General features: G+C 52.6%; 2 protein-coding genes across 2 annotated transcripts in view; both read left to right on the top strand.

Moving 5' to 3' along the window:
* The window catches only part of parp1 (poly (ADP-ribose) polymerase 1), a 50,041-nt gene extending 38,934 nt beyond the window's left edge, over nt 1-11,107 (top strand). The window contains exons 16-21 of the mRNA XM_078399948.1: nt 735-833; nt 2,644-2,796; nt 4,271-4,398; nt 6,034-6,095; nt 7,664-7,778; nt 11,026-11,107. Coding sequence (XP_078256074.1) covers nt 735-833; nt 2,644-2,796; nt 4,271-4,398; nt 6,034-6,095; nt 7,664-7,778; nt 11,026-11,107 — 639 coding nt within the window. The remainder of the gene's footprint in view (nt 1-734; nt 834-2,643; nt 2,797-4,270; nt 4,399-6,033; nt 6,096-7,663; nt 7,779-11,025) is intronic.
* A 4,432-nt stretch (nt 11,108-15,539) lies between these two features.
* Nucleotides 15,540-26,988, top strand: part of lin9 (lin-9 DREAM MuvB core complex component) — a 76,009-nt gene continuing 64,560 nt past the window's right edge. The window contains exon 1 of the mRNA XM_078398848.1: nt 15,540-15,570. Within this exon, the coding sequence (XP_078254974.1) occupies nt 15,540-15,570 (31 nt within the window). The remainder of the gene's footprint in view (nt 15,571-26,988) is intronic.

Below are 26,988 nucleotides of genomic sequence, written 5' to 3'. Positions count from 1 at the left end.
TTGTCACATACACGATGTGCAGTGAAATGAAAGTGGCAATGCCCGCGGATTGTGCAAAAAAAATTACAATTACAGCATATAAATTCAAATTAATACAGAAAAGAAAATTTAGTCCCAGGAGTTATAATAGTTAATAGTCCTGATGGCCTGTGGGAAGAAACTCCGTCCCATCCTCTCTGTTTTCACAGCGTGACAGCGGAGGCGTTTGCCTGACCGTAGCAGCTGGAACAGTCCGTTGCTGGGGTGGTAGGGGTCCCTCATAATGTTGCTGGCTCTGGATCTGCACCTCCTGATGTATAGGTCCTGCAGGGGGACGAGTGTAATTCCCATGGTGCGTTCTGCCGAACGCACTACTCTCTGCAGGGCCTTCCTGTCCTGGACAGAGCTGTTCCCAAACCAGACTAATGTTGCCGGACAGGATGCTCTCTACAGCCCCAGAGTAGAAGCATTGAAGGATCCTCAGAGAGACTCTGAATTTCCTCAGCTGTCTGAGGTGGTAAAGGCGCTGTCTTGCCTTACCCACCAGTGCGGCAATGTGTGTTGTCCATGTCAGATCCTCTTTGATGTGGACTCCCAGGTATTTAAAGCTGCTCACCCTATCCACAGTAGACCCATTTATCTCCAGTGGCGTGTACGTCCTTGGATGTTGAACCCTTCTAAAGTCCACAATCAGCTCCTTAGTTTTAGTGACATTCAAGAGGAGGCTATTGTCCTGACACCACTCTCTCTCTCAGGTGGTGGATAAACACACGGACGAAGCCAGGATCATCACGGACTACGTGAAGAACACGCACGCCGCCACCCACAACCAGTACGACCTCGAGGTGTTGGAGGTGAGTGCTCCCGGCGCTTGGCCTGACCCTGGGCGTGCAGTTGGCGGGGAGATGGATCTTGAAGCCTTGTTATGGGGCCTGGCGGATCTTCAGCTGCGCTGTGGGATCTCCACAGCATTGGCGTTGACCTTGGTCGGACGGGGAGAGGGGGGTCTTCAGGTGGTCTCGGGAGGTGGTGCGATCAACCTGGCCATTGGCGTTGACCATGGTTGGTTGAGGAGATGGATGTTGTGTGCCTGGCTGGATGGGGTTGGGAGGGGGGTGCATTTGGGGGTTGAGGGGGGGGTCTTCAGATGCTCTGTGGGGGGTGGTGGATATCCAGAGCCATGGGCGGGTGAAGGATCTCGGGTACCAGGGTCGATGGGTCGAGGGGGAACTGCAGGTGCCCTGTAGAGCTGGTGGGATCTCCACACCCGTTGGTGTTGACCCAGGTTGGACGGGGAGAGAGGTTTTCAGGTTGTCTACGGAGGTGGTGGGATTGGTGTTGACGTTTGTTGGATGGGGACAAGGGTTCTCGGGTGGTTTATGGCAGTGCGACCTTCACAGCCATTGGCATTGACCTTGGGCTGGTGTGAGTGGTCGTCGGGTGGTCTAAGGATGTGGTGGGATCTCCACAAAATTGGCGTTGACCCTGGTAGGATGGAGAATGGTGGTGGGATCGTCATCGGTGTTGACACTGATGGGGAGATGGGTCTTCAGATAGTCTTTGGAGGTGATGGGATCTCTCTAGCCATTGAGGCCCGCCTTGGGTGTACAGTTGGAGGGGGGGGGGGGGGAGGGGCCTCCTGTGGAGAGGGCAGGGATCTTCTCAACATAAACCTGGACCTTAAAAAAACCATTTTAAAAACGTTTAAAGACGTTTAAAAAAACCCATTTGGACAGGTGCAGAGATAGGAAAGATTTAGAGGGAAATGGGCCAAATGCAGACAGGTGGGACTAGTGTAGATGGAGCATCTTGGTCGGTGTGGGCAAGTTGGGCCAAAGGGCCTGTTTCCAATCTGTATCACACTTTGACTGTGACTTTGTTGTACAGTTGGACCCATCCAACTGTACAACAAAGTCACAGTCAAGTGAGAGGGATCTTCAGGTGGTCTGTGGGGGTGGTGGGATGTCTACAGCTATTGATGTTCACCTTGGGCGTAAAGTTGAATGGGGAAAGGTTTTCTTCAGGGCCCATGAAGGGTGGAAGGATCTGTCCACCATTTTGTCTGGATTTGGGCCGTACAGTTGGATGTGGAGTGTCTTCGGGTGGTCTATGGGGGTGGTGGGATCTCCTGGCCATTGGGGTTGGTCTTGGTTGGATGGTAGAAGGGTCTTCAGGCGCCCTGTGGTGGTGGTGGTGGGATCTCCCTGGGCAATGATCTTCGGGTGGTCTAGAAACATGGAAAACAGAAAATAGGTGCAGATGGAGGCCGTTCGGCCCTTCGAGCCCACACCGCCATTCGTTGACCTTGGCCATGCAGTTGGACGGGGAGGGGCGGGGGGGTCTTCCGATGGTCTGTTGGGTGGGGTAAATCTCCCAGGCCAGAGGCATTGGCTTTAGAGGCAAAGGCAGAGAGGGGGAGGTTTTCAGCAGAGGTTCGTGGTGGGGGGGAGGGGTGAGTGGGGGTTGTCCTGTCGTCTCTCAAACGGGGCAGATGGGAACGGTGGATGGAGAGCGATGGGGCATCTGCCTCCCGCTCTCTCTCTGTCCCGTCTGCCCACGGGAGTGGAGGCGGGGGGTGTAGCATTGAGCTTGGTGGGTGGGGGGGGGGGGTGAATGGGGGTGGTTGGAGTCCAGTTGCCCCTCACGCTGGTGTGTCTCCCGCAGATATTCCGTGTGCGAAGGGAGAGCGAGGAGCAGCGCTTCCAGCCCTTCAGTGAGCTGCACAACCGGCAGCTGCTGTGGCACGGCTCCCGTACCACCAACTTCGCCGGCATCCTGTCCCAGGGACTCCGCATCGCCCCCCCTGAGGCCCCCGTGGTGAGTGAGCGAGCAAGCGAGAGGGCACCCACCCAACCAGCTCCGTCTCTGTCCCTCCCGGCCCATCCTCTCCGTCTGTCTCCCCCCCTCCCCGTCCTTCCCATCTCTCTGACCTGTCTCTCTCTCCCACCTCTGCGCCGGTGCCTGTCCGTGTGCGCCTGTGCCTGTCCGTGTGCGCGAGCGTGTGTCCGTGTGCGCGAGCTTGTGTCCGTGGGCGCGAGCGTGTGTGCGCGGGCGTGTGTCCGTGTGTGCGCGGGCGTGTGTCCGTCTGCGCGGGCGTGTGCCCGTGTGCGCGAGCGTGTGTCTGTTTATCAATCCATGTCTGTGTGTGCAGGCGTCGGTACATGTGAGTGTGTGTGTTTATCAATCCATTTCTGTGCTTGTGTCTGTCCATGTCTGCACGTGCACTTGTGTGTATATGCGTGTCTCTGTGTGTTCCCGGACCTCCCTCTGGGTGTGTCGGGGGGGACGGTGATCTGGGTGCGGGAGGGGCGATGGTCCGGGTCGGAGGGGGGCGGTGGTCTGGGTCGGGGGGGTGGTGGTCTGGGTCGGAGGGGGGCGGTGGTCTGGGTCGGGGGGGCGGTGGTCTGGGTCGGAGGGGGGTGGTGGTCTGGGTTGGGGGGGTGGTGGTCTGGGTTGGGGGGGTGGTGGTCTGGGTCGGGGGGGGTGGTGGTCTGGGTCGGGGGTGGTGGTCTGGGTTGGGGGGGTGGTGGTGGTCTGGGTCGGGGGGGTGTGGTCTGGGTCGGGGGGGTGTGGTCTGGGTCGGGGGTGGTGGTGGTCTGGGTCGGGGGGGCGGTGGTCTGGGTCGGGGGGGCGGTGGTCTGGGGCGGTGGTCTGGGTCGGGGGGGCGGTGGTCTGGGTGGGGAGGCGGTGGTCTGGGTCGGGGGGGCGGTGGTCGGTCGGGCGTGGTGGTCTGGGTGGGGGGAGGGCGGTGGTCTGGGTCGGGGGTGGTGGTGGTCTCGGTCGGGTGGTGGTGGTGGTGGTCTGGGTCGGGGGGGACGGTGGTCGGGGGCGGGGTGGTCTGGGTGTGGGGGGGCGGTGGTCTGGGTGTTGGGGGGGGCGGTGGTCTGGGTGTTGGGGGCGGTGGTCTGGGTGTGGGGGGAGGGCGGTGGTCTGGGTGTGGGGGGAGGGCGGTGGTCTGGGTGTGGGGGGGGGGTGGTGGTCTGGGTGTGGTGGGGAGCGGTGGTCTGGGTGTGGGTGGGGGTGGTGGTCTGGGTGTGGGGGGGTGGTGGGTGGTGGTGGAGCGGTGGTCTGGGTGGGGGGGGGGTGGTGTGGGGTGTGGTGGCTGGGCGGGGTGGTCTGGGTCGGGGGGACGGTGGTCGGGGGGTGGTCTGGGTCGGGGGGGGTCGGTGGTCGGGGGGGGGGTGGTCGGGGGGGGTGGTGGGGGGGGGGGGGTGTGGTCTGGGGGGCGGTGGGCGGTGGGCGGTGGTCTGGGTGCTGCCCTCTAACCCGCGTGCCCTCCTTGCCCCCACAGACGGGCTACATGTTTGGGAAGGGCGTGTACTTTGCCGACATGGTGTCCAAGAGTGCCAACTACTGCCACACGTCGCAGGCTGAGCCCGTCGGCCTGGTCCTGCTGGCCGACGTCGCCCTGGGCAACATGTGAGTACCGGCTGGCTCCCTCCCTCCCCATCCGTCTTCCGTCATAGCAGCAGAACCAGGCCATTCGGCCCATCTCGTCTACTCCGCCATGCAATCACGGTTGATCTATATTTCCCTCTCAACCCCATTCTCCTGCCATCTCCCCATAACCCCTGACGCCTGCACTAATCAATCTGTCGACCTCCACTGACTTGGCCTCCACAGCCTTCTGTGGCAAAGAATTCCGCAGATTCACCACCCTCTGACCAAAGAAACTTTTCCTCATCTCCTTCCTAATCGTCCTTTTTCTGCTTTCTGCTGCACGACCGCCAACAGCTGTGCCATCTCGTGCAGGTTTCGCTGGCATGGGCACTGGTTGCAAAAGGGTTATTTAGATTTCTATGTGGGCAAGTTTGGTGAGATGACCCATGACCAAGTTGTCGAGCTGTGACTTGAAGAGTGACAAGGTTGGTGCACGTCTGTCTGGTGGTGTCGGGAAGGATGTTCCACTCTGGGACTGTCCATGGATACAGTGACTGGAGGCAGCTATTTTTGTTTGCTCTGATTCCAGTATGAACGAAGTGAGCTGAGGACTGTCTGGGTATTGGACTGAATGGAGTGAGATATGTTACTGGGGATGTTGCCACGAGTCTCTTTGTAGACAGCACATAAGTGGCCTTTGGTGCGTCTTGACTCCTGCCACTCCCAGCCAAGGCGATTTAACATACTGGAGACGCTTGACTGTCTTGAGTAGTCGCCACAAACAAACCGTGCTGCTGAACCTCAAGGGTGTCGATGTTATTTGTCTGGTGAGGGTCCCATATTGTCTGGCAATATTCCAACAGTGGGCGGGCAAGTGTTTTGTACGCTGCCTCCTTTGTCGGTTTGTCACAACGGGATACCTTTCTCCGGAGAAGGCCCAAAGCCTCTGGAGAAGGCCCTAAGTCTCCGGAGAAGGCCAGAGGCTGTGCCTTCTGGTCCTACACTTTCCCCATCAGTGGAAACGTCCGCTCCACCCAGGCCTCACACTATTTGTTAAGTTTTAATAAAGTCAGTGCCCCCCCCCCCCACCATCATAGTCTGGCCACTCTGCCCATCACTCTGTTCCATCATCGATTACACACAGTCCTGCAGCACGGAAACAGGCCCTTCGGCCCAAAGCCCGTGCTGACCTAGATGCCCCACTGACACGTCCCACCTTAACCTACCTTCGGTCATCTGTCCTGACATCTTGTGTGTCTGAGAGTTATGGAGGGGGTGAGGAGGATGGTGATAAGGGTCGGGGATGAGAGGGAGGTAGGAGACGGGGGGGGGGGGGTGGGTGGGGTTGAGAAGGAGGGTGGGGGCTGGGGAGAGGGGCTGAGGAGAGAGGGGAGGCATGAGATGAAGGGAGGTGGTGGACGAGGGGGGGGGAATGGTGTCGGCAGCTGTGGAGTGGGGGGGGGATGGGGTTGTCAGTTAAAGGAGGTGGTTCCAACGGTTGAGTTGGGGGGTGGTTGCAGGAGGGGCAGGGAGGAGCAGCGGCCATGGTGGTCCGGGGTGGGGGTGATTGCGGTGAATGGCTGGGGGTGGTAGGGGAAGTAGTCCTGGGGCAGGGTGCTGTGGGGTGGGGGGATAATGGGAGTGGTCTCAACTCCGCCTCTCCTTCACCACCAGGTACGAGCTGAAGCGGGCAAGCCACGTCGCCAAGCTGCCCAAGGGCAAGCACAGCGTGAAAGGTGAGGGCCGTTACTCCGTCGCCCCTCCCTCGTCCCACCCCAGCCATCCTCCCCATCCCCGGTCTCTTTCCCCCCCGCCCCACCGTTAACCGTTCTCGGCACGGTGGCGCAGCGGTAGAGTTGCCGCCTTACAGCGAATGCAGCGCCGGAGACCCGGGTTCGATCCCGACTGCGGGCACCGTCTGTACGGAGTTTGTACGTTCTCCCCGTGACCTGCGTGGGTTTTCTCCGAGATCTTCGGTTTCCTCCCGCACTCCAAAGACGTGCAGGTATGTAGGTTAATTGGCTGGGTAAATGTAAAAATTGTCCCTAGTGGGTGTAGGATAGTGTTAATGTGCGGGGATCGCTGGGCGGCGCGGACCCAATGGGCCGAAGGGCCTGTTTCCGCGCTGTATCTCTCAACTAAACTACTCTCCCCATTCTCTTCACCCATCTCCCCCCCATACCATTTCCCCCATCATTCCCTCCCTCTCCACCATTGCCCCCTCTCTGACCCCCCCCACCATTCCCCACTTTGCCCCTCCCCAATCATTACTCTCTCTCCCCCCCCCCCCCCCCCGTTTGTCGCTTAACCCCAGAACTTTGTTCCCAAGATACTAACCTCCTCAAACTCTGCCCCAACGCTCGGTATGGTCATGGAAGATCTGCCCCCCCCCCCCCGGCCTTATCCCCTCCCCCCCCCCCCCCACGTGCCAGTTCCACAGAGCCCTCACTTCCTTGGTCTTCCATAAACGCATCTTCCGCCACCGTGTGTTCCCCCCCCCGCCCCCTCGATCCGGCCTCCACCCCCCTCTGGGTAGAACATTTCAGAGATCCAATGCCCTCTGGGAGAAGTCCCCACTTATCTCTGACCAGCACGGTGCCTGGATCTGTACATGGGACACCTCAGCCTAGTACGTTCCAGAGGCCTCTGGGCCTCCACGCGTCTGGTCAGTTTAAAGAGGAAGGAAGGAGCAGTGTGTTGACTTGTCTGTCCTTTCCCTGGTCTTCTGCGAAAGGACCATCCCTCGTGCCCTCAAGGACCAAACATTCCTTCACCTGCTCTCCTCCCAGGGAACCAACCATCTCATACCTGGTTGTCTGTTCAAGGACCAACCATCTCTTCTCATGGTGTCCTCATGGGGACCACCATCCCTTCTCATGGTCTCCCCATGGGCCAACCATCTCCTCCCTTCGGTTTAAACCAGCATCAGCAGCAGTTCCTTCTTACACTTCTGTTCCCTTGGTCTCTCCCATGGTCTTCAGTCCAAAGACCAACGATCTCCTCTGGTCGCCTCTGCAAGATACCCGCCTTCCCTTCCCTTCCCTTCCCCTCCCCTCCCCTCCCCTCCCCTCCCCTCCCCTCCCCTCCCCTCCCCTCCCCTCCCCTCCCCTCCCCTCCCCTCCCCTCCCCTCCCCTTCCCCAGTCCAACAACCTTCTGGGCCAGGCCGTGGGCGGCTGCCCCCCTGGGTGTCCTGGTGTTGACTCCCCCGCGGGGTGTAAGGGGGTTGGTGGGTGGGGTGGGGTGGGGGTCGGTCAGCCGGTGATGAGCCGCCCCCTGATAGTAGGAGCCCCTCTTCCCCTCCAGGTGTGGGCAAGACCGCCCCGGACCCCAGCGCCACCATCAAGCTGGACGGAGTGGAGGTGCCGCTGGGCAAAGGGATGCAGACACCGGCAGCAGACTCCAGCTTACTGTACAACGAGTATCCCCAGACGCGAATGGGCAGGGCTGGGGGGGGGGGGGACAGGAGAGTGTCCTTGTACATCAGTCACTGAAAGTAAACATGCAGGTGCAGCAGGCAGTGAAGAAAGCTCATGGCATGTTGGCCTTCATAACGAGAGGATAGGAGGAGAGGTTCTTCTGCAGTTGTTTTGGGCCCTGGTGAGACCACACCTGGCGTACTGTATGCAGTTTTGGTCTCCTAATTTGAGGAAGGACGTCCTTGCTGCTGAGGCAGTGCAGCGTAGGTTCACCAGGTTAATCCCCGGGATGGTGGGGACTGACATATGAGGAAAGATTGGAAAGACTGGGCTTGTATTCACTGGAGTTTAGAAGGATGAGAGGGGATTTTTTTAGACGTATAAAATTATGAAAGGACTGGACAAGCTAGATGCAGGAAAAATGTTCCCAATGTTGGGGGAGTCCAGAACCAGGGGCCACAGTCTAAGAATAAAGGGGAGGCCATTTAAAACTGAGGTGAGAAAAAAGGGGAGGCCATTGAAAACTGAGGAGAGAAGGAACAATTTCACCCAGAGAGTTGTGAATTTGTGGAATTCTCTGCCACTGAAGGCAGCGGAGGCCAAATCACTGGATGAATTTAAAAGAGGGTTAGATAGAGCTCTAGGGGGCTAGCGGAATCGAGGGATATGGGGAGAAGGCAGGCACGGGTTACTGATTGTGGACGATCAGCCATGATCACAATGAATGGCAGTGCTGGCTCGAAGGGCTGAATGGCCGCCTCTTGCACCTATGTTCTATGGGGGGGATTGGGGGCGGGGGAGGGTGAACATGGCGGGGAGATATGGGAGCTGGGGGGGGAAGGGACGGGGCAGAGGGAAGGGGGTAGGGCAGTAGGAGGGGAAACGTGGGGTGGAAGTGGCGGGTGGATGGGATGGGGACAGGGTAGGGAAGGGGTGGGTGTACATCCAGCGGACCCTGACCTGCAAGAGGATGGGATAACGAGTTGTTGGATTGGACTTGGTTTTGGTTTATTATTGTCACGTGTACCAAGGTATCGTGATAAACCTTGTTGAGCACACTCCAATCAGACCAGATAATAGTACACGCAGATACCACCATGTCAAACTCAAGTTTAAGGGCGGCACGGTAGCGCAGCGGTAGAGTTGCTGCTTTACAGCGAATGCAGCGCCGGAGACTCAGGTTCGATCCTGACTACGGGTGCTGCACTGTAAGGAGTTTGTACGTTCTCCCCGTGACCTGCGTGGGTTTTCTCCGAGATCTTCGGTTTCCTCCCACACTCCAAAGACGTACAGGTATGTAGGTTAATTGGCTGGGTAAATGTAAATATTGTCCCTAGTGGGTGTAGGATAGTGTTAATGTACAGGGATCGCTGGGCGGCACGGACTTGGTGGGCCGAAATGGCCTGTTTCCGCGCTGTATATATATGATATGATGATATGATACAATAGGTAGAGCAAAGGGGAAGATACAGAGTGCAGAATATACACCGATCAGCCAAAACATTATGACCACCTGCCTAACATGCTGTCGGTCCTCCGCGTGCCGCCAAAACAGCGCCGACCCGCCGAGGCATGGACTCTACAAGACCCCCTGAAGGTGTCCTGTGGTATCTGGCACCAAAACATTAGCAGCAGATCCTTCAAGTCCTGTAAGTTGTGAGGTGGAGCCGCCGTGGATCAGACTTGTCGATCCAGCACATCCCACAGATGCTCAATCGGATTGAGATCTGGAGAATTTGGAGGCCAGGGCAACACCGTGAACACTTCATCATGTTCCTCAAACCATTCCCCAACAATGTGCACAGTGTGGCAGGGCGCATTATCCTGCTGAAAGAGGCCACTGCCATCAGGGAATACCATTGCCATGAAGGGGTGTACCTGGTCTGCAATGATGTTTAGGTAGGTGACACGTGTCAATTTGACGTCCACATGATTGGCCGGACCCAGGGTTTCCCAGCAGAATATTGCCCAGAGCATCACACTCCCTCCACCGGTTTGTCATCTTCCCACAGTGCATCCTGGTGCCATCACTTCCCCAGGTAAACGGCGCACACGTACACGGCCATCCACGTGATCTAAAAGAAAACAGGACTCATCGGACCAGGCGACCTTCTTCCACTGCTCCAAGGTCCAGTTCTGACGCTCGTGTGCCCAATGTAGGCGCTTTCGACGGTGGACAGGGGTCATCATGGGCACTCTGACCGGTCTGCGGCTACGCAGCCCCACACGCAGCAGGGTGCAATGCACTGTGTATTGTGACACATTCCTCTCGTGACCACCATTACATTTTTCTGTGACTTGTGCCACAGTAGACTTGTCAGTTTGGACCAGACGGGATAGCCTTCGTTGCCCTCGCGCATCGATAAGCTTTGGGCGCCCAACACCCTGTCGCCGGTTTGTGGTTTGTCCCTCCTCGGACCACTGTCGGTAGGTACTCACCACTGCTGACCGGGAGCACCCCACAAGCCTTGCCGTTTCAGAGATGCTCTGACCCAGTCGTCTGGCCATAACAATTTGGCCCTTGTCAAAGTCGCTCAGGTCTTTACTCCTGCCCATTTCTCCTGCATCCAACACATCAACCTCAAGAACTGACTGTTCACTTGCTGCCTAATATATCCCACCCCTTGACAGGTGCCATTGTAACAAGATAATCAACGTTATTCACTTCACCTGTCAGTGGTCATAATGTTTTGGCTCATCGGTGTAGTTCTCAGCATTGTAGCGCACCAGTTCCAGAGACAAAGTCCAATGTCCGCAATGGGGCAGAGGTGAATCGGACAGTGCCCTAGCTTATGGAAGGGCCATTCAGAAGCCTGATAACAGAGGGGAAGAAGCTGTCCCTGAGTCTGGTGGTGCGCGCTTTCAAGCTTCTGTACCTTCTGTCGGACGGGAGCGGGGAGAAGAAGGAATGACCGGGGTGGGACAAGTCTTTGATTGTGTCGGTTGCTTTCCCGAGGCAGCGTGAAGTGTAGATGGTGGGGAGTCTGTTCTGTGTGATGGACTGGGCTTCATCCACAATTCTCCGCTGTTTCTTGCGGTCTTGGGCAATCAAAAGGATTGAGTGCAAGCTTCTGTACGGGGAGAAGTCTGATTGTGTTGGCTGCTTTTCGGAGGGGTGGCTCTGAAACTCATGGGGGGGGGGGAGGATGGCGAAGGACAGTGGTGTCTCTCAAGGGGGGGGGGGGGGATGTGGTGCCGGGCCTGGGATGTCTGTCTGCCTGCCGTCTACCTTAACCCACCTGTCTTCAGGTACATTGTCTACGACGTGGCGCAGGTCAACATCAAGTACCTTCTGCGGCTGAACTTCAAGTACAAGACCTCCCTGTGGTGAAGTCTCTCACTCCCGGGCTGGGGAGGAGAGGGAGCGACGGCGACACAAGGCCCTGCTCCCATGTTGCTACTGAACCGGGATGTGGGAGGGGGGGGGACGGGACGGGACAGAAGAATCTCCCCCTCCCTGCCTCCTCCCCAACCCCAAAGCTGACAAAAAGCCATACATACGCAAGCATTGTTTAGATTTTTAAACGCAAATAAGAAATGCTGCAGCTTATTTGGCTGGGATGACGGTGGACTGTGGAGACGGCTTTGTTGCTATTCCGCCGGTGTAGCGGCATTATCGTCAACTGTTCGGACTTTTGGTTTACTCGTGGGAAACTATTGAGAGGGAAACGGGACCGACGGGCAAGTCAAAGCCGACCAGGGGCTGCAAACCTTTGCATCCTCTCCCATCTTTGGTTGCCTTCTGTTGAAGGGAGATTCTCTCTCTCTCTCTCTCTCTCCCCTCACTTCTTTTCCTTCAGGTTTGTTGATTCCCCCTTCCCCCTCCCCCCCCCCCCCCCCCCCACCCCTTTTTTTAATATGTTGTGAAGAATAAAAGGATGGCTTGAACTGAAAAGTACTGTCCACGTGCCTGTGTTCATTATAACGACTGCTTGCCCTTCGGCCCAACCTGTCCATGCCAACCGAGGTGCCCCATCTACTCGAGTCCAATTTGCCCGTGTTGGGCCCATGTCATCTCCGAACCTTTCCTGTCCACGTGTCTTTTTACCGAGATGCCTCCATCTAAGTTAGTCCCATTTGCCCACATTTGGCACATATTTCTCTGCCTATCACTTGCCAGGCTCTGTTCAGCCCCCCCCCTCCCAGCTTTCTCTCCTCTCCTACAATCAGTCTGAGGAAGGGTGCTGATCTGAACGGGTGTCAAGGATTATGGGGAGAATGCAGGAAAATGGGATTAGGAGGCAGAGATCAGCCATGATTGAATGGCGGAGTAGACTCTGGGCCGAATGGCCTAATTCTACTCCGATAATATATGAACTTATGAAATTTGCATAGCGACATGCAAGGAACTGCAGATGCTGTTTTAGAGAAAAAGACACAAAGTGCTCGGCTAAATAAGCGGGGCAGGAGGGATTTATGGAGAACCTGCATTGGTGACATTTCGAGTCGGAACATGTTCTCCACATGTGCTGCCTGATCCACTGAGTTACTCCAGCACGTTGTGTCTTTTTTTCTAACCAGCATCTGCAGTTCCTTGTGCCTTCCTCGAAACCTTTCCTCGCCATGCTCCTGTCCGAGTGTCTTAAATGTTTTGTACCTGGCACAACTACCCCCTCTGGCAGCTCATTCCATGCACCCACCACCCTCAGTTTAAAAAAATGTCGCTCAGGTTCCTATTAAATCATTTCCCTCTCACCGCAAACCTATGTCCACCTGGTTCTTTATTCCCCATCTTGGGAAAGAGACTCTGCATTAACTCTATCCAATCCCTTCATGATTTTAATAAAATCGTCCTTCGACCTCCTGTACTCCAAGGAGTAAAGACCTCGCCTGCCCAATCTCTTCCTTTAGCTCAGATATTATCTGTACTCTTTCCAGCTTAATGACATCCTTCTTAGAGCAGGGTGAGCAAAATTGAACACTACTATATCATATCATACACATACAGCCGGAAACAGGCCTTTTCGGCCCTCCAAGTCCGTGCCGCCCAGTGATCCCCGTACATTAACACTATCCTACACCCACTAGGGACAATTTTTACATTTACCCAGCCAATTAACCTACATACCTGTACGTCTTTGGAGTGTGGGAGGAAACCGAAGATCTCGGAGTAAACCCACGCAGGTCACGGGGAGAACGTACAAACTCCTTACAGTGCAGCACCCGTAGTCAGGATCGAACCTGAGTCTCCGGCGCTGCATTCGCTGTAAAGCAGCAACTCTACCGCTGCGCTACCGTGCCGCCCTTAGACTACTCTTAGACTTTGCATCATAGAGAGAAACTGCAAGGAAACAGGCCCTTCGGTCCACGTTGACCAAGTTGGCACAGTGGGTTAATTCCATTTGCCTGTATCCCCCTAAGCCCTTCTCCATATATCTGTCCAAATGTCTTTTTTTTTTTTTTTTTTTTAAATTTTTTTTTCTTTTTTTTTGAAAAGCATATGTACAAATCGAAATAAAAATAAAAAAACACATTTGTTACAAAGTGTTACATAGCTTCAATTTTTAAATTTTTGAAGAGAGAAAGTAAAAATAAAAATATAAAACTATAAACTTGGGAAGAGAGAGTAAGAGGGTTAAAAAAAAAAAAAGGATCTAACAATAAAAATTAACGGGAGTAGATCCGGGAGACAAAAACCACAGCTGTACATCCAACCCCCAACTCAAGTTTCAACTTTTTATTTAAATTTTTTTATTTTTTTATTTTAGTCCTGTGCCAAACCCATTTATTTTTCTAAAAATTCAATAAATGGAGACCATATTTTTAAAAATAACTCAGGTTTGTCGATTAAGGCAAACCTTATTTTTTCCAAATGCAGGGTCTCTGTCATTTCCATAGTCCACATTTTAATTGTGGGGGTTATTGGTTTTTTCCAAAATTTAAGTATTAGTTTTTTCGCAGTTATTAGACTGTAATCAAGAAAATGTACCTGACTTACTGTAAAATTTGTAGTATGTTCTGATAATCCTAATATAATTAATTTTGGGTCTTTTTAAAAACGTACTTGCATCCATTTCAGTAACATCAGCTTGTTCCAGATACAGATGATGTAATGACAATAGACAATAGGTGCAGGAGTAGGCCATTCGGCCCTTCGAGCCAGCATCACCATTCAATGTGATCATGGCAGATCATTCCCAATCAGTACTCCGTTCCTGCCTTCTCCCCATACCCCCTGACTCCGCTATCCTTAAGAGCTCTATCTAGCTCTCTCTTGAATGCATTCAGAGAATTGGCCTCCACTGCCTTCTGAGGCAGAGAATTCCACAGATTTACAACTCTCTGACTGAAAAAGTTTTTCCTCATCTCCGTTCTAAATGGCCTACCCCTTATTCTTAAACTGTGGCCCCTGGATCTGGACTCCCCCAACATTGGGAACATGTTTCCTGCTTCTAACGTGTCCAACCCCTTAATAATCTTATATGTTTCAATAAGATCCCCTCTCATCCTTCTAAATTCCAGTGTATACAAGCCTAGTCGCTCCAGTCTTTCAACATATGATAGTCCCGCCATCCCGGGAATTAACCTCGTGAACCTACGCTGCACGCCCTCAATAGCAAGAATGTTCTGGGAGAAAAGATTGCACCCGAGGTCCTCAAATCTCTTCCCCAGTCACCTCTGGATGAAGCACTGACCCCTGTGGCACTCCACTGGACACAAGCTGCCATTCAGTAAAGCAACCCTCCCCACAGCTACCCGCTGACATAAAATAGATGGTATTGTAGACTGAAGATGGTTATCAAGAGTTGCAGCGTGATCTCGATCAAGTGGGCCGAGGAATGGACAATGGAGCTCAATTCAGGTAAGTGTGAGGTGTTGCATATTAGAAAGCCAAACCAGGGCATGACCTTCAATGTAAATGACAGGGTAGCGTGTGGCAGAGGGATCTAGGAGTGCAGGTACAGTTAGCTGAAAGTGATGTTGCATGTAAATGGTGGAGAAGAAGGATCTTGGCATACTCGTCTCCACCAGTCAGGAAATTGAGCAGAGAAGTTGGGAGTTATGTTGCAGTTGCATTAAGATTGGTGAGGCCACATTTGGAGTATTGTATGGGAAGGAACTGCAGGATGCTGGTTTAAACCGAAGATATACACAAAATGCTGGAGTAACTCAGCGGGACAGGCAACATCTCTGGAGAGAAGGAATGGGTGACGTTTCGGGGTGAGACCCTTGGTCTGGAGAAGGGTCTCGACCTGAAAGGTCGCCCATTGCTTCTCTCCAGAGATGCTGCCTGTCCCACTGAGTTACTCCAGCATTTTGTGTCAATAGACAATAGGTGCAGGAGGAGGCCATTCGGCCCTTCGAGCCAGCACCGCCATTCAATGTGATCATGGCTGATCATTCTCAATCTGTACCCCGTTCCTGCCTTCTCCCCATACCCCCTGACTCCACTATCCTTAAGAGCTCTATCCAGCTCTCTCTTGAATGCATTTAGAGTCCACCTTTGGAGTATATAGTATTGCATTCCGTTTTAGAGCAAAGGGGAAGATACAGAGTGCAGAATGTAGCTCTCAGCATGTCCCTCCCTCCTTGCCCCACTCTCTCTGGTCAGGAATGCATTCCCCTCCCTGCCCCGCAGTCCGTCCCCTTTCCCCGTCCCCCTCCCTTCTCCACCTTGTGCCCCGCAGTCCGTCGCTCTCCCCGCTTCCCCCCCGGCCCCGTGTTCCCTGACTGCGGTTCCCCCGTCACCCCCCCGGGGGCTGTGCCGCCCTGGCCCAGAGTGCCGCGCGGCGGCCTTTGAAAAGCGGCGCGGCCGATTCAAGATGGCGGAGGCGGAGGAGCTGCCGGACGAGAGTGAGTGCGGGGCGGGCGCTGGGGAGCAGTGGCGGGGGCCGTGGCTGGAGAGCGGGGGCTGAGCCTGGGCTGGGGAGCGGGGGGCCGGGGGGCCGGGGGGCCGGGGGGCCGGGCGCTGTGTGAGGACCGGGACAGGGCAGCAGGAGGGGACTGGGGAGCGAGCGGGGCCGGGGAGGGAGGCAGGCAGGCGGGCAGGGGTGTGAGAGGAGAGGGGCCCGAGATGGGAGATGGGGGGGAGAGGAAAGGAAAGGAGAGAGCATCATCACCCCCGGGTGGAGTCAGAGGGGAGAGAGGGTGAAGGGAGGAGAGTGTGAGAGAGTGAAGGGAGGAGAGGTGAGAGAGTGAAGGGAGGAGAGGTGAGAGAGTGAAGGGAGGAGAGGTGAGAGAGTGAAGGGAGGAGAGGTGAGAGAGTGAAGGGAGGAGAGGTGAGAGGAGAGAGAGTGAGGGGAGGGGAGAGAGAGTGAAGGGAGGAGAGGTGAGAGAGTGAAGGGAGGAGAGGTGAGAGGAGAGAGTGAAGGGAGGGGAGAGAGAGTGAAGGGAGGAGAGGTGAGAGGAGAGAGAGTGAGGGGAGGGGAGAGAGGTGTTAGAGAGAGAAGGGAGGGGAGAGAGAGTGAAGGGAGGGGAGAGAGTGAAGGGAGGGGAGAGAGAGTGAAGGGAGAGGGGAGAGAAAGTGAAGAGAAGAGAGAGAGTGAAGGGAGGAGAGGTGAGAGGAGAGAGAGTGAGGGGAGGGGAGAGAGGTGTTAGAGAGAGAAGGGAGGGGAGAGAGTGAAGGGAGGGGGAGAGAGAGTGAAGAGAGAAGAGAGAGTGAAGGGGAGGAGAGGTGAGAGAGAGAGTGAAGGGAGGGGAGAGGTGAGAGAGAGAGAGAAGGGGGAGAGGTGAGAGAGGAGAAGGGAGGAGGGAGAGTGAAGGGAGGAGAGAGAGTGAAGGGAGGGGAGGAGGAGAGAGAGTGCGAAGGGAGGAGAGAGTGAAGGGAGAGGAGGAGGAGAGAGAGTGTGAAGGGAGAGGGGAGAGAAAGTGAAGGGAGGAGAGAGAGTGTGAAGGGGAGGAGAGGGGAGGGAGGAGAGAGAGGGGAGGAGAGGGGAGGCGTATCACCGAGTGTGAGCGGGGGAGAGGAGAGAGAGAGAGAGAGAGAGGGGAGAGAAGGTTGTAATACCGAGAGGGAGAGAGAGTGAAGAGGGGAGGGGGAGCAGAGAGTGAGGGGAAAGAGACGGGTAACACTGAGTGTGAGTGGGGGAGAGACAGGGGTAACACCGAGGGAGAGAGGGGAGAGAGGGTTGTAACACCGAGGGTGGGAGAGGAGGGAGAGAGAGAGAGAGAGTGAAGGGGAGAAGAGAGGGAGGGGAGCAGAGAGTGAAGGGAGAGAGTGAGGGGCGAGAGAGGGGTAACACCGAGTGTGAGCGGGGGAGAGGAGAGCCCAGACCCCCGGGGGGGGTGGAGGGGAGCGGGGTGAAGGGTGATGGCGGTGGGTCTGGCCCATCTGTGCAGAGACCGGTCTCGGTCGGCATCACCCTCACTGCCCCAGGGGCTGGGGGCCTGACCCAGACGCCAGCTCCCACCGACTCTGCTCCAGGGCAGCGGCTCCTGTCAGTGTAGGCGGCCTCTGGGCTGGGGACGGGGAGAGGTGACACGAGGGGAGGAAGACAAGGTGGGGGAAGGAGGGCAGACCGGTTGGGTTGATATCATGGTAGGGAGGGCAAAGACAGGGCGGGAGGAGAGAGGGCACAACATGGGATAGAGAAGTGGGTGGGCGGGGAGACAAGCTGGGTGGAGTGGGGAGATGGGGTAGGGGGAGACACTGCAGGGAGGAGGGCAAAGACAGGTTGGTGGTATGGGGGGTGAGGAGACAGTCCGGGGAGGAGAGAGGCAAGTGGGGGGAGATAGGCTGGGAATGTAGACACAAGAACCTGGAGTTAGTGGGTTAGGCAGCATCTCTGGAGAAAAGGAATAGGTGACGTTTCGGATCGAGACCTTTCTTCAGACTCGACCCGAAATGTCATCTATCCTTTTCTCAAGAGATGCTGCCTGATCCACTGAGTTACTCCAGCTTTTTGTGTCTGTCTTTGGTTTAAACCAGCATCTGCAGTTCCTTCCTACACGAGATAGGTTGGGAGGTGGGAGTGTGGAGACAAGCTGGGAGAGGGTACATGGAGTGGGGGGGGGGGGGGGAAGACAGGCAGGGAAAGGGGGGACAAAATGGGGGCTGAGAAGTCAGTGGGGAGATAGGCTGGGGGAACTACTGCGGGTTGGTGGAAGTAGGAGGATGATGAGGTGGGGGGAGGTCAGACAAGGGGAGTGATGCTGGTTTGCTGTGTGCAGGGGTGTAATGGGTATTGGTTCGGGGTGGCATTTAGACATTAGATAGGAGGGACTGGTAGCAAAGGGAATTGCTTCTAACCCGTTCGTTCCACTGCATAAAATCTAAATCTGCGATTTATTTCTGTCGGCGATGACGGGTTTGTCTGTGGCTGTAAATCGGCAATCAGTGCTGTGATTTTGCCCCTTTTTTTACCATCTGAATACGTTGCTAACTTTGGTCAGCCTGGTCTGTTGCTGTTTACATCTGGCCAAATATCCTGGGAGGAGTGATGGGTGGAAGCATAAGAGGCTAACTGTTTTATATCTCCACGCCTGAGGCCTCAAGGTCGTAGATTTCAAAGTTGTGCCTCTTGAGATGATGTTGGCTGTGAAGTTGGTGGACCTGTGAATGTCTGTTAACATTACTCTTGTGATCATTTTTAATATTACTCTTTTGCTCTCTGAAAAGGGCAGCACTGAGAGTGAGTTATAGTTTTTATGCCTCGGAAGGAACTGCAGATACTGGTTTACACCGAAGTTAGACACTAAATGCTGGACAGCGGGACAGGCAGCATCTCTGGAGAAAAGGAATGGTAACATTTCAGGTCGAGACTAGAGATTTTCCATATTTCCCCTGACTCTCAGTCTGAAGGCGGGTCTCGACCCGATATGTCACCCATTCCTTCTCTCCAGAGATGCTGCGTGTCCTTCTGTGTATCCAGCAATTTGTGTCAATCCATAGTTTTTATGTTGACAGTTTGGAAATAAGATTTTTGATTGTGAGAAGCTGATGACTTTTTTGAAAGATGGTGCTCTGTTCTCTTAAGTTGTTTTTCGTGGGAGCGAGAGGAGTACTGTTTCCACACTGTTGGAAAGCACTGGATGAAAGTTAGCTCCTTTGGGTAGAGCTTCCACCAGTTTTGTATTTAGATGCTTTCCTGATTTAATATTCGTGAGTTGCGTCAATGATGTGAAGTGTGCATCACAAGCATGTGCAACTTTCACAAGTATTTGCTTTGAAAATAAATTGAAGTCACGGTGCAGCTATGAACCCATCACAGCCTTGAAATATAATCAAAGCATCCAAGTGACTAAATGTTCCTATGAAATTTAACCAGTGATAGAAACTCTTCACTGTGGTACCTGCCTTTACATGACATGGAATTGGACAAGGACCTGAAAGCTTTCAGGGTTATGCAGTCAGGGGGTGACAGGAGAGCGAAGTAAGTGGAAAGTTGTGTTTGAGGAGATCACGCAGGTGTGATGAATAAGCTCATTCTCTGGTGCCACATTAGAGAGTCATCCAGCATAGAAACGGACCCTTCAGCCTGAATCGTCCATGCCGATTGAGATGACCAATCCAAGCTGGTCTCATTTACCCCATCTATCTTCTATATACTAAAACTCTCGTTTGTTTGTTCCTGAACGGTACACGATAGCGCAACAATTTTAGGCCCACCTTACCGCCGTCCCTTTGATGCTAATGGAAGAAGTTTCATTGAAATCGGTGTTATATTTGTAAAGTTATTCACATTTTAAAGTTTAAATCTATCTCCTAGGGAGGGGGGAGGGAGGGAGGGGGGGGAGGAGGGAGGATAAGGGAAGTTGAGGGGGATGGAGTGGGAGGAGGGGGAGGGGGGTAGAGGAAGGAGGGGGGGGGGGGAAGGAGAGGGTGTTGCACCAATGCAGGAGATGTTTGGGCCCAACGGGTCCACTTGGTTTAGTATCTCCCTACATCTTAAAGGGAGGTGCAAGAGACTGCAGATACTGAAATCTTGCGCAATAAACAAAGTGCTGGAAGAACTCGGCAGATCAGGTAGCAACTGTGTCGGGAATAGACAGCTGATGTTTTGGGTGAGGACCATTTCTTCAGTCCTGAAATGTTGTCTATCCATTCCATCTACAATAGACAATAGGTGCAGGAGTAGGCCATTCAGCCCTTCGAGCCAGCACCGCCATTCAATGCGATCATGGCTGATCACTCGCAATCAGTACCCCGTTCCTGCCTTCTCCCCATACCCCCTCACTCCGCTATACTTAAGAGCTCTATCCAGCTCTCTCTTGAAAGCATCCAACGAACTGGCCTCCACTGCCTTCTGAGGCAGAGAATTCCACACCTTCACCACTCTCTGACTGAAAACGTTCTTCCTCATCTCCGTTCTAAATGGCCTACCCCTTATTCTTAAACTGTGGCTCCTTGTTCTGGACTCCCCCAACATTGGGAACATGTTTCCTGCCTCTAATGTGTCCAATCCCCTAATTATCTTATATGTTTCAATAAGATCCCCATTCATCCTTCTAAATTCTAGTGTATACAAGCCTAATGGCTCCAGCCTTTCAACATACGACAGTCCCGCCATTCCGGGAATTAATCTACAGATGCTGGCTGACACACTGAGTTACTACAGCATTTTGTGCTTTGCTCATGATTCTAGCATCTGCATTCTCTCATGACCCTCCTCCAACCTACCTTATCTGGGGTGCCTGTCCAACAGTCTGTTAAATGTCATCGTATCTGCCTCAACCGTTTTGTCTGGGAGTTTGTTTCATTTGGCGAGGGTGTAGAAGAGGTTTATGAGAATAATAACGTGTCAGAAGGAACTGCAGATGCATGTCTGCACCGAAGATAGACACAAAATGCTGGAGTAACTCAGCATCTCTGGAGAGAAGGAATGTCTGAAGAAGGGTCTCGACCCGAAAGGTCACCTATTCCTTTTCTCCAGAGATGCTGCCTGACCCGCTGAGCTACTCCAGCATTTTGTGTCCGTCTTCTTTATAAGAATAATGTCTGGATTGAAGGATATTAGCAACAAGGAGAAGCTGCCAAATTTGAATTGTTTTCTCTGGAACGCCAGAGGCTGAGGGGAGATCTGATATGTTTAGCAAATTCTGAGAGGCATGGATATAATTAACAATCAGAGCCTTTTCCCCAGTGTGGAAATGACATGAACAGGAGGGCTTAGCTTTACGGTGAGAGGGGGAAAGTTTAAAGATGTGCGGGGCAAGTTTTTTTTACACAGGGAGTGGTGGGGGCCTGGAACGCGCTGCCAGGGGTGGTGGTGGAGGAAGATACGATAGTGGTGTTTAAGAGGCTTTTAACTTGGCACGTGGATATGCAGGGAATGGTGGGATACGGATCACGTGCAGGCAGAGGCGATTAGTTTAACTTGACGTCATGTTCGACACGGACATTGTGGGGTCTGCTCTTCCATTTTCATATATCACATCTTCGGTGTGAAAAAGTTGCCCCCTTCTAGTGCATTTTTGAAATCTGTCCCTTCACTCTTTATTTCTTATAACCCATCCTATCCTCCTGCAATATGGAAACTTTGAGGGCAAGACGGCTGTGGAGGCCAAGACAATGGATATTTTTATGGCGGAGATTGACAGATTCTTGCTTAGTGCGGGTGTCAGGGGTTCTGGGGCCAAGGCAGGAGAATGGGGTTGAGAGGGAAAGATAGATCGGCCATGATTGAATGGCGGAGTAGACTTGATGGCCGAATGGCCTAATTCTGCTCCTAGAAGCTATGAACTTCATTCAAATGTCTGTAATCTTCAGGTTTCTCAGTACTGTCTGGTCTATAGCCTTCTGCAGCTGGTGGTACTACCGACAGATGTTATTGAGCTAGTTGGAGTATTTTGGGTGTCTAGATAGCAGAATTGATGTTTGATCATTGACAGGCACAAGGAACTGCAGATGCTGGAATCTTGAGCAAAAGACACACACTGCCGGAGTAACCCTGCGGGTCAGGCAGCATCTCTGGAGGACATGGGTAGATGACGTTTCTGGTCAGGACCTTTCTTCAGACTGATCATTGAGAGAGAATTGCATTCAAGCAAATTGCTTTCAGAATAAAGAACTTTTCTCTGGAGGATGAAGAATCAACAGACAATAGGTGCAGGAGTAGGCCATTCGGCCCTTTGAGCCAGCACCGCCATTCAATGTGATCATGGCTGATCATTCTCAATCAGTACCCCGTTCCTGCCCTCTCCCCATACTCCCTGACTCCGCTATCCTTAAGAGCTCTATCTAACTCTCTCTTGAATGCATTCAGAGAATTGGCCTCCACTGCCTTCTGAGGCAGAGAATTCCACAGATTCACAACTCTCTGACTGAAAAAGTTTTTCCTCATCTCCGTTCTAAATGGCCTACCCCTTATTCTTAAACTGTGGCCCCTGGTTCTGGACTCCCCCAACATTGGGAACATGTTTCCTGCCTCTAACGTGTCCAACCCCTTAATAATCTTATACGTTTCGATAAGATCTCCTCTCATCCTTCTAAATTCCAGTGTATACAAGCCTAGTCGCTCCAGTCTTTCAACATATGACAGTCCCGCCATTCCGGGAATTAACCTAGTAAACCTTGGCATTGGACCGATGGAGGCACAGTCACTGAGCATGTTCATGAGAGAAGGTGCAGAGATGGGTGGGCACACTGAATTGTGAATACATTGCAGATTGGCTGTGGTCTTATGGGCTGGTGAAGTGATTATAGGAACACAGAACATTCCTGTTTGCACAGCAGACAAAGAGGGCGGTGAATCTGTGGAATTCTTTGCTGCAGAAGGCTGTGGAGGCCAAGTCAGTGGATATATTTAAGGCAGAGATAGATAGATTCTAGATTAGCACAGGTGTCAGGGGTTATGGGGAGAAGGCAGGAGAATGGGGTTAGGAGGGAGAGAAAGATCAGCCATGATTGAATGGCGGAGTAGACTTGATGGGCCGAATGGCCCAATTCTACTCCTATCACTTATGATCTTATGAGACCTTTGGTTTTTAAAGGAATTAAAAGGATATGGACTTAAGTGGGGGAAAGTGGCACTGGCATCTGAATAAGGGTGGCACAGCTGATAGAGCTGCTGCCTCACTGGGTGCGATCCTGACCTCGGCTGCTATCTGTGTGGAGTTTCCACGTTCTCCCTGTGACAGCGTGGTGTTTCCTCCGGGTCCACTGGTTTCCACTCGCATCCCGAAGACGTGCGGATTTGTAGGTTAATTGGTCTCTGTAAATTGCACCTAGTGTGTCGGGAGTGGGCGGGAAAGTGGGATGACACAGCCAGTGTGAATAGGTGATGGCCGGCGTGGACCTGGAGGCTGAAGCTCCCAATCCAAACGTCACCAATCTGTTTTCTAAAGGTGGGGAGGCACACGGAACTGCAGATTCTGGTTTACAAAAAAAAGATGCAAAGTGCTGGAGTAACTCAGCGGGTCAGGCCGCATCACTGGAGGACATGGACAGGTAATGATGTTTCAGATCGAGGCACTTCTTCAGCCCGAAACGTTAACTATCCAAGTTCTCCAGAGATGCTGCCTGAACCGCTGCCGAAGTGCCTCGTTCTGAAACATCACCTATCCATGTTCTCCAGTCTCTTTTTTGTAAACCAGCTTCTGCAGTTGCTTGTATCTGGTGTTAAATACTTGTCTGGATTATTTATTGAAATGCAATGCGGGCAGAATACCCATTCCTGTTATGGCTTGGGATTCGCTGTGTGAAGCTGCTGCCCTTGTTAAGTGGTGCAGAAATCTCTGCATGTTTAGCACTCAACATGCCTGACTTTGAAACCAGGTGAGTAAGGGAAAGCAATTTGGTGAATTCAGCAAATCCCCCCCCCCCCCCCCCCCCCCCCACCATATTACATCTTTCGTCTGTCGGCCCAGGTATTTATGTAAACCAGCTCTTTATGCAAACCAGCCTTTGCTGTTCCGTGTGTCTCCTACTTTGAAGAAGTTCCTTCCACTTTCTGTACCTCTCCTGATCTTTAATCAACCTGAAGAAACATTGCCTGGACACCTGTTTGTCCACTCGCTCCGCAGGTGCTGCCTGGCTCGCTCTGTTCTCCTGGCACTCTGGTTTTTGCTCAAGCTTCCAGCACCTGCAGTCCCTTGTGCCTTGGAAAGACACAAAGTGCTGGAGTAACCCGTGGGTTACTTCTGAGCAGAAACGTCCATGTTCTCCAGGGATGCTGCCGGACCCACTGAGTTACTCCAGCACTTTGTGTCTTCCCCTGATTAACCAGCACCTGCAGTAATGCAGTGAGAAGGGACTGCAGATGCTGGTTTTGTACCAAAGATAGACATAAAGTGGGCAGCACGGTGGCGCAGCGGTAGAGTTGCTGCCTTACAGCGAATGCAGCGCCGGAGACTCAGGTTCGATCCTGACTACGGGCGCTGTCTGTACGGAGTTTGTACGTTCTCCCCGTGACCTGCGTGGGTTTTCTCCGAGATCTTCGGTTTCCTCCCACACTCCAAAGACGTACAGGTATGTAGTTTAATTGACTGGGTAAATGTAAAAATTGTCCCTAGTGTGTGTAGGATAGTGTTAATGTGTGGGGATCGCTGGGCGGCGCGGACTCGGTGGGCCGAAGGGCCTGTTTCCGCGCTGTATCTGTAAATCTAAAAAAAAAATCTAAAGTGCTGGAGTAACTCAGCAGGTCAGGCAGCATCTCTGGAGAAAATGGATAGGTGACGTTTCAGGTTGGGACCCTTCTTCAGACTGAAAGTAGGCTTGTTTCTACATCCTGTCTCTTGTGTCTTTCTGTAGATGTTTAGTCTGATTCAAGATGCCAGACAACAGGTGTTAGTTTCTTCTGAAGTGACAAATACAAGTGTATAGGCGCAGTTTTAAATAGTTTCCTGGCTTCAATCTTCCATTCCTCCACAGATTGTCCATTGTTAGTTTAGCATGCACGCACCACCATAGTCCATTCCCCACTCAATCTTAATGTTGCCTTGAAGCAACACTGGGGATTTAGCTTCACTAACAGCTTCACTAACGTTGTCCATATTTAAATATACCTCCCTGTAAACCTGTTCTGCCCCACCTTTCTTGGTCGAATATTCTTGGCAGACATTTTCCTGCTTTGTCATCCTTCAAGTTAACTACGCTCACTGTCAGTTTACACTGAATGTATTGTTTTCTGGAATATAGTTCAGGCAAGCTGGATAAGCAGTGACTGGTGCAGTCAATTATGTGTGAGGATAAATGGGCAGCACAGTGGTGCAGCTGGTAGAGCTGCTGCATTACAGCGCCAGAGACCCCGGTTCAATCCTGACCTTGAGTGCTGTCTACGTGGAGTTTGCACGTTCTCCCTGTGACTGCATGGGTTTTCTCTGGGTGCTCCGGTTTCCTCCCACAACCCAAAGACGTGCAGGTTTGTCGGATAATTGGTCTCTACATTGTCCTTGGTGTGCAGAAAATTGATGAGAAAGTGGGATAACGTAGAACTAGTGTGAACAGGTGATGGATGGTCGGCGTGGACTCAATGGGCTGAAGGTGCTATTTCCATGGTTTATCTCTAAACTAAACCAAATTGTTCAGTACCCGCCACCAAGGTTGGGCAATAAACCCAAGGTCAGCAATGGGACAGAAGTGAATCGGATTCACCTAGCTTACTGTGTGCGGCTCGATGGATTGATTGTATAGCACGCAACAAGAATGGGTGTCAGGCGTTATGGGGAGAATGGGGTTGAGAGGGAAAGATAGATCATCCATGATTGAATGGCGGAGTAGACTTGATGAGCTGAATGGCTTAATTCTGGTCCCACAACGTATGAACTAATGAAAAAAGCTTTTCACTGTCAATGACACATGACAATAAACTAAACGTAATGAAGGACCATACTGGACCGGTTCACCTCTACCCCATTGTAGACATTGGTCTTTGTATATGAAACTGATACGCTGCACAGCTGAGAATGCCGGGCAGTCATCTGCTGCATGTTAGCCTTGGTTTTGGAGTAAGATGTGAAGGTAAATGCTGAGAGAGAGTCTTGGAAACAGTCCCTTCGGCCCAATTTGTCCATGTCGACCAAGATTCCCCGTTTGCCCGTGTTTGACCCGTATCCCTCTAAACCTTATGTACAAGAAGATAACTGCAGATGCTGGTACAAATCGAAGGTTTTTACTCACAAAATGCTGGAGTAACTCAGCAGGTCAGGCAGCATCTCAGGAGAGAAGGAATGGGTGATGTTTCGGGTCGAGACCCTTCTTCAGACCTTTAAATCTCTAAACCTTTCCTGTCCATGTACCTGTCCAAGAGTCTTTAATACGTTGCTACAGTACTTGCCTCAACCACCACTTCTGGCAGCTCGCTCCATATACCCACCACCGTCTGTGTGGGAAAAAGGTTGCCCCTCAAACCTGTGTGCTGTGCTGATCTGTGGCAAAATAAGTGACGTGTCTTTCACTCAAAAGTTTTTATTAAATTGGGCATTGGTTTTATTGATGGTTTAAAACTGGCTATGATTGGCTCTGGAGTTTAGTATCTCGATGACTTGTTAATTCTAGGATAGGCAGGGGAGAAGGTGGTTATTTTCTTATCTGGTAGGTTATTCCCTGAGTGCAACTCTTGGCGATATAAATAGAAGCTGTCTTCAAAGTGACATAGAGTACCAGGTGTGTATACTTGTGTGCCATTGCCTCTCATCTCTTGTTCGATTCGAAATCATGACTAGTTTTAGCTTTTGTCTCCCATATGAAAAGACAAATTCATTAAGGCCACAATTTTCAAAGTGCCTTTTTCCCTTTTCTCTCCTCTTGTAGTTTTAAAAAACATATTTTCACCTCTGTACAATTCTTTGGTTTACTGGGGAAACGCTGGTCAAAAATAAAGGATTGGTGGAACTCAGCAACTGTGGAGGGAATGGGCTGAGGTTTTGAGGTTAGGACCCTTCTTCTGACAAGTTTAGTTTAGAGATACAGCGCGGAAACAGGCCCTTTTGGCCCACCGGGTCCGCGCCGACCAGCGATTCCTGCACATTAACACTATCCTATACCCACTAGGGACAATTTTTACATTTACCAAGCCAATTAACCTACATACCTGCACGTCTTTGGAGTGTGGGAGGGAACCGAAGATCTCGGAGAAACCCCACGCAGGTCACGGGGAGAACGTACAATCTCCGTACAGACAGCACCCGTAGTCGGGATCGAACCCGGGTCTCCGGCGCTGCATTCGCTGTAAGGCAGCAACCCTACCGCTGCGCCCAATAACTTCTTCCAGCAAGTTTGTTTTTTTGCTCGAGATTCCAGCATCTGCAGTCTGTTTGTTGTCTCTTTGAGAAATGTTGGTGTTTGGTTCAAGCACAGGGAATATAGTGGGTGTAGAAGGTAGGGGACTTTTG

The sequence above is a fragment of the Rhinoraja longicauda genome, chromosome 5, assembly GCF_053455715.1.
Source record: "Rhinoraja longicauda isolate Sanriku21f chromosome 5, sRhiLon1.1, whole genome shotgun sequence".
NCBI classification, from domain to species: Eukaryota; Metazoa; Chordata; class Chondrichthyes; order Rajiformes; family Arhynchobatidae; genus Rhinoraja; species Rhinoraja longicauda.
This window is presented reverse-complemented; position numbering and strand designations above follow the sequence as displayed.